The sequence below is a fragment of the Oryzias melastigma genome, linkage group LG19, assembly GCF_002922805.2.
Source record: "Oryzias melastigma strain HK-1 linkage group LG19, ASM292280v2, whole genome shotgun sequence".
Lineage (NCBI taxonomy): Eukaryota > Metazoa > Chordata > Actinopteri > Beloniformes > Adrianichthyidae > Oryzias > Oryzias melastigma.
Genome location: NC_050530.1, coordinates 11,148,871 through 11,157,994, shown reverse-complemented (window position 1 = coordinate 11,157,994; position 9,124 = coordinate 11,148,871). Strand labels below are relative to the sequence as shown.

Sequence of the window (9,124 nt, the reverse complement as noted above, 5' to 3'; positions counted from 1 at the left end):
TAGCCTGTTTGTTTTCTGATGGTTAAATGGTTAAAAAGGGGGCGTTTATCCCTAAATCTCAGTGTATCACGTGGCCGCATTTAGTCACGTGACGTCCATGACTCACCTCTTTTACTCCTTCTTTGATAGGACTTCACACAGGCGTTCTCCATCGGTTCTCCCCCGCAGCAGAGGTGAGTTTGCTTCCTCCATCCGCCAGCCTTCTTTGACCGTGAGTACCTGAAAGCATCACAGCCGCTTCTTTAGTCTCGTGCATCGGGGCGCGCGCGCTTACTCCCTTCGTTACGTCACCGGGTCCCCTTCACGCGGAAGGCGGAAGAAGTGAGCTCCTGCTCGCTGCCATGCTCCATCTGAACCTAAATAAAGAGGTTCTGTTTGGTTCCGTCACCGTCGGAGTGGTTTTTGTCACAGGTTATCTGTTTGGTAAGAATCCTGGCGTTAAAAACTTAAACATTATTTAATGTAAATGTTAGTTTATTAAAGGTCAGAGGACACAGAGTTTTATTACTGGACTATTTATTGATTGTTTATTTATTTATTCTATAGCCGGAAATTATACTTATCACTATTAATATTCAGTTTTAGAAAAGTTTTTTGCTATTTCTTTTCATTAAAACAAATAAAATGTTAGTAATATTATATATGTAATGTTTATGGTGTAATATAAATGGGTTGCTCAATTCAGATTAACTAAAGTGACTGGTTGAGATGACCTAATTAAATTTGCTTTAGCTGTGTCAACTTTACAGAATGGCATTAAATAAACATTTCATTTGATTTGCTCTTTATCAATTTTTTTCTCCAATTTCCTGCTTTTATTTCTTTATCAGGACCTGTTCCTGTAGATGAGATCATTCTGTTTCCTTGGTTTAAATCAGATCTAATCTGAATTGAATTTGAACTGCAAAGCAGTAGGATGACCGTCGCCACTCGCTGCCCCGCCTCCCAATCCTGATCTGCACACATATGCAGTACAATTCCAAAATCTGGTGCTGTAGGAGTTGTATAAGTCTCTACAAAACACTTGTTTACATCAAAGCTAATTAGATTGGCAAATTTAGACCACAATGCATTGCATTTGAATGATTTTTAATGTGAAAAAAAATGTATTTATATATGATGTTATATGTCCTGTTTCGCCGCTTTTCTCCTTCAGAATCTGCTGGAATGACGTTAATCGTGTAAAAACGTAAAAAATTACAGTAAATCAAAGAAAAAAGTAGTGAGCATGAATTGCTGTATCCTTTTTAGTAGTTGGGGACTAGTGAGTAAATTCAGACATGGCCTTGTAGATGGTTAATTATTGCTAATTTATTATATAACATGATAGTGGCACTTTTTCAAGGTCAAAGGTCAAGCAAAGTAGTTTTTTTTTATCCATCTTACATAAGGACAAAATATACCAGATTTCACTTTAGTAGGTAAAAGTTTGAATTAAAAAACAAACAAACTGTGAGGTCACACTTGTAGCTCCGCCCCTGAAGGTCACAGGTCAACTCCAAGGACACCTTTAGGATGTGTCTGATAGGATTCTGGGGTTTATATCTCATTAAAGGGAGAAAAAGGCTTTTCAAATAATTAATTTGAGTGATTGGATTGTTCTTCTCAGGAAAAAAGGAAGTTCCCAGAATGAGCATCTCCAAAAGTCACACGGCGGGGCAAAACAACCCACTGATGCAGTATGTGCTCAATCACTCCTTAAGGGAGCATCCGGTTCTGAAGAAGCTCCGACTGGTGAGTTGGAGCTGCGTCTGCACTCTTTCACACAGACGTCAAATCCTGATTTCCCAGCAAGATTTGCCCAATTTTACTGGAGCTGACTTTCACTTCTGGGTTTCAGAGAACGATGGAAGATCCTCGAAACATCATGATGGTCGCCTGTGAGCAGTCGCAATTCATGGCCAATCTGGCGAAACTCATTCAGGCCAAGAAGGCAATAGAGATCGGTAAGTGAGGAAGATGTATGCATGTAAAAAGCTGATTTAAAAACTGGATTTGCTGCCAACTTTCTGCAGAAAATGATGTCATAGTTGCTGTATGAGTAAATAATGATATCATATTATAACTGTATCATTCACTGCAAACCCATCTTAGTGTTTCTGCTGCCATCACATGCCGTTGTTCTTTCGCAGGAGTCTACACGGGCTACAACACTCTGAACGTGGCGCTGGCCCTGCCCGAGGACGGCGTGGTGGTGGCGTGTGACATCAGTGAAGAATTCACAAACATCGCCAAACCTTTCTGGAAAGAGGTGCATCATTTTTAAAAATGCAAAATATCTGATTTGAAGTAGGAATATTGCGTTATTTTCATCTTTACAAAGACACCACATAATTATTCAATGAAAATAACTTTATTGATCATAGCTAAAAACAGTTTACTAAGCTAAAAATAGTCATAAACATTCCAGAAAAGTAAAGACAGACATTTTGGATTTAAAGGAGGTATTTACAATATCTGCTTTTAAAGTTTTGTTATTTTTTGTTTTCATTTTCAGGCAGGAGTTGAACAAAAAATTGATCTACGCATTCAGCCAGCCCTGAAAACCCTCGGTACGTAACTCATCCACAAATTAACGAAGTAAACCTTACTAAGATTATTTATCTATTTTCTCATTTTAACTTGTTTTAGAAGATTTTTTCATGGATTTTGAAATACTGTCATAATTGGCCTTAATGCATTTGTGTGATTTATGTTATTTCTCATCAATATCTAGATTACTGTGTGCATAACATAATAACAATAAAAAGGTATTTTTTAAAGGTATTTTATCTGTTTTTAGTTTGTTTTTAATTTGTCAGATCACTTTATATTGAGAAAACAAATCATTTTTTCATTCAGTGTGTTTTATTTTTTCAATTTGCATTAGAAGCTGGAAGCGTCCTGATTTATATGGCCAATTATTTTACATAATTAGTTTTTAGTGCAAATTCTTGATGGATCTGCAACCTGAGGCTCTTTAGTTTTAATGAAAATGTAAATTATTGAAAAAATAAGAAATAAGTTAAGTTTTGTTATTTCTCTTTAGATTTTTAACATAACAAGCAACTAAGCAAAAAAAAGTTTAATTTACTGTCAAAAATTCAGTAGAAATTTCTTTAAATTTGTATTTTTAAGTTATAGTCAATTAAAAGTCTCTAAAGGTTTTTTTATTTTAGTAAATTACACTAAAGTGATGAACGTTTTGAACAAATGTGATTTAAATTGAGTTGTGTGTTTTCAATAAAAATCTCAAGTTATTTTAAATGTTTTGTTAATAAATAGATTCTACTAAAATGTTTTTTGACACAGGGTGGATTTTATTTTGAAAGGAATTAGTGTGTGCTGTTGTCAAAAATACAATAAGCTACAACTGTTATTATATAGAAACATATATTCACTGTTGTGATTCCTTCATTGTAATATTCAAAAACAAAATTTACAAATAAATGCTTAATTGAAAAAAAAAAATATTGTGCATTTTTAAACAATAAACTTTGTGGTTCTCTTTAGGTTACAGACTCCTGAAATAGACAAGTGTTTACTAATTTAACCAGCTTTTTTTAACTAATACCACAAATAAATTCAAACAAATTAGAAAAATATCAAGAATAGGAAAGTTGCTTCGTTTTTTATTCTTGCTAACTCAAAACGGTTTGTTGTTTCTTCTCGTATAGACGATCTCCTTTCTTCTGGTCAGGCGGAAACGTTTGACTTTGTGTTCATCGACGCCGACAAATCCAACTACGACAACTATTACGAAAAGTCCCTGCAGCTGCTGAGAAAAGGAGGCATCATCGCAATCGATAACGTAAGAGCGTTCATCCGTAACCGCCTCTCCGACGGCGGCGTTTTCTCCACTGACTGGTCTCTGCCGCTGCAGGTGCTGTGGGGCGGACAGGTGCTCAATCCGTCTCCCGGGGACGCCGACACCGTGGCCATCGACAAGCTGAACAAGAAGCTGCACAGAGACTTGCGGGTTACACTGAGCATGCTCACCGTGGGAGACGGGCTGACTCTGGCCGTCAAACTGTGATGTGTTTTCACTCTGAAGGAAGTCGGAGGTGATGTCACTTTAGAGGTGGAACTGTTGACTAATCAAGACCAGGAACCAACGTGGGAATCTAACCCAGACTTTTTAGGCTTTATGTGATTATTGTTCATTATTTTATAACAACCTTTTTAACATTGTCTCCTAATCAAATAAAAAGTATTTAATTTAGCCACAGATTTGTTTCAATGTAGTTTTTTTCTCCTAAACATTAAAGATAGAATAAAGTGTAATTTAGCCTAATAATGTAATAATTATAATGTGAAGATGGAGGACCTGGAATGGAGAATTCACTCAGCTTTTCACAAGGGTAAAAAATGTGATATTTTATTGTTAATAAGCAGTGATGACCCAATAATTAATAAAAGGGTCAAAAAGAGGGATGGAAAACAATTTAAGTATCTCTTCTTTGCTGGTAGCTGTTTAAAAAACATCTAAATAATGGTTGGTGGGAGAAAAAATAGTTTGTTTCATCAGATTCAGAATTTTTTAAACCTTTGAATATTATTTTCTGTCTTAAACATTTAATGTATTGATGGGCTCAACGATTGACGAGTTGTTATGAGACAGAAAAGGTGATTTTTTTTTTTTTCCATTGAATTATTGAGTCTCAATACAAGAAATATTCAAGATAGAAAACAATATTTTGGAGCATAACATTTTGCTGTTGGAAATTCAAGGGTTAAAAAGAAATTCAGAAATAAAATTCTGTTATTTATACAGCCCAAAATCACAAAGCATTTGTCTCTTTGGACTTTTTTTAATTCAAATATTTTAAAAAAAAATCAGAATCTTATGGATCAGAAAAACTTCGTGTTACTTCAGTCTTTATAGACTACCTAAAAGTCAACCAAAATGACACAAATGTGTCCAACAATTACAAAACTTTGAAGAAGGAACTAAAAGTTCAACCTACAGACATTCTTATCAGGTGATGACACACTTTAGTGGAGTAAATGTGAGGTAACAGATAAGGAGATTGACTGAAACAGTTACTCATTTTTGACCCATTAAACACAGAAGCTAAAGAAGCAACAGGAAATGCTCTAAAGTGAGGCACATATTTGTGCATATTTTATCATGAAGAAAGTGTTGGATTACATTTAGTTCTCTAAAATATCTGAAAGTGATCCCTGCAAATGAAATGATCTGCACAGTCAGGGAAGAGCAGCTTTATTCGTTTAAAAGCAGACATGTTGGAGAAACCTGATTGACAACACAACACTACCGACATACCAAGAGGTTGTCCACAGGAAAAACAAACAGGTTGAAGTGTTCAATAAAGGTACATTTTTGTGCAAATAAACAGCTTAGAACATTTCTAGATCCTCACATTTGAGCAGAATAAGTCTCAGATTGTCGTTTGTGAACATATAGTGTTCATCATTACAGAGGGTTCTTACCAAATAAATGCATAAAGCTGAAAACTGGTTACATGGAGTTAGCACAATGACAGGGTTGGAAAAATATTTCTATATCTTTAGTTGGATTTAAACGTTTTGGCCATATATTGATAAAACATCTATTATTGATCATTCTCGAGCATTTGAGAGCCAAGTTCCTCCTCTTCTTTTCATTCTCATGCCTCCAGCTCCAGGCCTAGACCTAGCTTGTGACCACCAGCGTTGATATTTTTTCCATCCACCATTGCAGAGAGGGTGAGTTTCATTCCTGCAATGTTTTTGTTTGATTAGAGAACAGAAAATATTTGGAGTCGATTATTAAAAAGTGTTGTAGGAACGGGTCTCACCAGGCCGCAGAGTCTGGGTGTATCCGATTCCAACCAAGCTGGCGTTGTTCACCTTCGCCTGTATTTAATGGAAATTGTTCGCATCAGAAACTATGTTTTAGCAAACATCCCTCTTTCAGTCCGACACTCACAGATATAGAAGCGCTGGAGTCTAGCTGGTATTTTGCACCGATGCCGAAGCGAGTGCCGTTGCTGCCGGCCGTCCAAGCAAGATTCACGGCGGTCTCCAGTTTGTCATTTACTTTCTGATAAATGGATCCGCCAAACTCTGCACCATCGTTTCTGTTGGAGACAAGAAAGTAAACTCGATTGGTAAAATAGTCTACAAAAGAAATTATTGAAGATTCCCTTTTACTTCTCATCAGTCTTACACATTGGTGTGGAGCTGGAAGTCTCCAGTCGTGTAACCGACAGCAAAGTTGCTTCGGGTCATCCTAGACTTGGCCGAGTCAAAGGTCATCTGGTAACCCGCCAGCCACCCCTCATAACCACCTACTGCTGCTGCGTGTATAGTAGGACCAGCAAAATCTAAATCTACATCAACACCGGCGTTGACGTGTTCCCTTTTATAGGCCGCCTTGATCTTGCCACTCTTCTTGCTGTGAAATAAAAATTTAAAAAATGAGCATGTAATGACACCTGTATTTCATTATTAGGATTTAAGTTCTAACTTACCCAGTGTTAGGTGAAAACGTGGTATCAAAGTTAAGTTTCAGCCCTTTGGTGATCTAAATGGAAAAAGAAAAAACTCTTCTTTAGACATTTATGTTGGTTTTTAAACAGAAAAACTATTATAAGAATCTTTTTTTACCTGGTCCTCGACACAAACTTCAGTCCCCAGTGTGTTTTCTGTGCTCCATTTCTCTGTAAAGGTCAACCCGTACTCGGCCAATTTATACTTGGTTTCCAGAGTACCAGTGACCTTGCTGGTGTCCACGTTCGATGAGCCGGACGTTTTAAACTCCTGAAGGAAGAATTTAAAGAATTAAATAGGGTCAGATAAAAATAGGATCTTTAAAAGCATTTGAAATTTTCCAATTTATCAAATGTAGAGCAACTGGGAGTATTTTTAAAGGACACAACATGGGAAAAAAGGTGAAAAAAAAGCTAATATTGGTCAATATTTTTCTAAAACTAGCAAGCAATCACGACAAAAATATTTATGTTGAGCATACGAGAAAAAAATGAAGAAAAAGGACGATTGCGCTTTTCCAGATTGAGAGTTACTAAACTCACCACTCCGCTTGAAGATTTGGTCTTCACATCAAGCTTGACCAGACCGAACCCTGAAACAACAGGAGCACCATTTGGTTTCTGCAGATATACATCTATAGATAGAGATTTTTAAAATTATTTTCCATTTACCATAGCCTTTATTAAAGATATCTTTTGCTGATTTTCCCAAGTCTGCATAGGCTGGAGGAACTGCCATTATTACTGTGAACAGAGAGAATAAATAGAAACACTTTTAAATAATAATATAAGATCTTGCTAAATGAACACCAAAGAAATAACAATCATTTTTATTTTACTTCCACTAAAGACACTTAAAAATTTACACATAAATTACTACATTTAAAAAACAAGAGTATAGAGACTACATCAATAGCTTGTTATGCCTGAAAACAGCAGTAATTTAAGCATAGAGACGGGTGTGTTTGTTTGTGGAAGTGTGATATGTTTCCATTGATTCACAGTGAGCCAGTCAAGGTTAAACAGGAGAATAGAACATTTCCTACATTAGTTTCACTAATAAAAATGTTTATTTAATAGTTGTGTTGCTCCTAAATTAGCTTAACTTCTTGCTAACACAAAACGAATTTTGACATTCAGAATTATCCAACTAAAATGTAGCAGTTTTAATATATAAGAGAAAGGAAAACAGACTTTAGAGAACGTTAAAGAAAACATTTTAAATACGCAGAAATTGCGTCCTCGCCGTTCACACGAGTTTGAACTCACCAAGGGGCGTTTTCGAGCGAGCAAATAGGAAGTCTCATAACCACTTTTGCTAAATACTAGCAAAAAACAAAACACGGACAACTAAAAAACGTATAAACTTCGACACCTACCAGAAATAATTGTTGTTCAATGTGTCCTGGTAAACTTTGGAGGTGAAAAAGGTGCAGAAATGTGATCAAACCGGTGTAGGACGATATGGAGGAGACACCGCATTAAAACCCCTGTTGACCTCCGGGTCGTAGGACCATGAAATGTTGCTGTTCCTTTCCTGCCTGAATAAAATTGTAGAAGATTTCCAATATTTGTATCGTACTTTTATACAAGATTAATTTTAATAATTATTTTCAACATTAATAAACCTATCATTTGTCTGTTGCAATAAAGTATGGTTTTATGAGAAATTTGTTCGCTTCGACAGCACAGGCAAGTCGAGGACGACTAAATCTCCATAGTAACCGCTGCTCCCATTATAATGCACATTTAGCTTCTATATAAAGAAACACGCCGGTAAATTCAGAATAAAAGACGAATACATTCAATATTAAAGCATAAAACATTTCCATTTTATATTATAGCTACATAGGAACCCTAAACCTTGTAAAGTATGGACCAAAAATATATTTTTACTGTAATTTCAAAATAAACTTGGGAAAATAATAAAATATATTTAAAAAATAGAATTATTAAAATGACGCAAAATGAGTATTTAGTATTATTTAATTAAAATGAATCAGCCTACATGTAATTTTTTGGAAAAATTATCAAATGCTCAATTTAATAGATCTAATTAAAAAAAAAAAAAACTCCAGTTATTTGTATGAATCTTTGCGTAATCTCCACTGTGTAGCAACAATAGAATAGAATAGAATAGAATAGAATAGAAGTCAAATGATCCAGCATATTATTTCCATTTTTTATGTGCCGTTGAGGACAACAGATAAAAGGGTAGCTTAAAATGGCCACAGTAGAAACCTTTTACTACTATTATGCAAGAAATCAATAATAAATGACTTCTTATTCAGGAAAAAAAGGCAGCAAATACAAGCAGATTAAAATATTACACAAAACTTTGTATAAATATCAGATTAGAGAAAAAAAAAAGTTGAAATGGTTGAAAGTTGAAATCTATTCGGTGTCTTTTGCAGGTATTTTGCGGGATAAAATATTTTAAATATTCAGCTAGGACAGGGGCTAAAGGACCAATTATAGAAATAGTAAAGTATTATGTCAAGTTTTTATGACAATGTAGAAAGAAACGGACACAAAAAAGCCTGGATTGTTTGTAAGAGAATAAAGTCAATTAAGTTTTAAAGTAAGGCAAGCAATTGCATTTGTAAAGTTCTGTAACATTTGTATCTAGTCAGAGAAGCTTATTAAATCTA

General features: G+C 35.2%; 2 protein-coding genes across 5 annotated transcripts; one reads left to right on the top strand and one right to left on the bottom strand.

Moving 5' to 3' along the window:
• Window positions 1-20: 20 nt before the first annotated feature.
• comtd1 (catechol-O-methyltransferase domain containing 1) lies at window positions 21-4,207 on the top strand. Of its 3 annotated transcripts, none has more exons than XM_024284928.2 (7): window positions 21-173; window positions 1,610-1,734; window positions 1,841-1,946; window positions 2,133-2,251; window positions 2,498-2,552; window positions 3,657-3,790; window positions 3,863-4,207. In XM_024284928.2, exons 1-7 carry the CDS (start codon window positions 98-100, stop codon window positions 4,013-4,015), a joined length of 768 nt encoding a protein of 255 aa, XP_024140696.1. In that variant the 5' UTR covers window positions 21-97; the 3' UTR covers window positions 4,016-4,207. The 3 variants fall into 3 exon arrangements, with proteins under 3 accessions (XP_024140696.1, XP_024140697.1, XP_024140694.1); XM_024284929.2 differs by having other exon boundaries at window positions 127-211; XM_024284926.2 differs by lacking the exon at window positions 21-173 and adding an exon at window positions 282-423.
• Window positions 4,208-5,186: 979 nt separating this feature from the next.
• On the bottom strand, window positions 5,187-8,009 carry LOC112154172 (voltage-dependent anion-selective channel protein 2). 2 transcript variants are annotated; one of them, XM_024284906.2, is made up of 9 exons: window positions 7,853-8,009; window positions 7,146-7,217; window positions 7,017-7,066; window positions 6,592-6,744; window positions 6,456-6,508; window positions 6,152-6,379; window positions 5,912-6,062; window positions 5,781-5,838; window positions 5,187-5,701 (listed from the first exon to the last, which is right to left on the bottom strand). In XM_024284906.2, exons 2-9 carry the CDS (start codon window positions 7,210-7,212, stop codon window positions 5,610-5,612), a joined length of 852 nt encoding a protein of 283 aa, XP_024140674.1. In that variant the 5' UTR covers window positions 7,213-7,217; window positions 7,853-8,009; the 3' UTR covers window positions 5,187-5,609. The 2 variants fall into 2 exon arrangements, with proteins under 2 accessions (XP_024140674.1, XP_036072884.1); XM_036216991.1 differs by lacking the exon at window positions 7,853-8,009 and adding an exon at window positions 7,743-7,810.
• Between the last annotated feature and the right edge of the window lie 1,115 nt (window positions 8,010-9,124).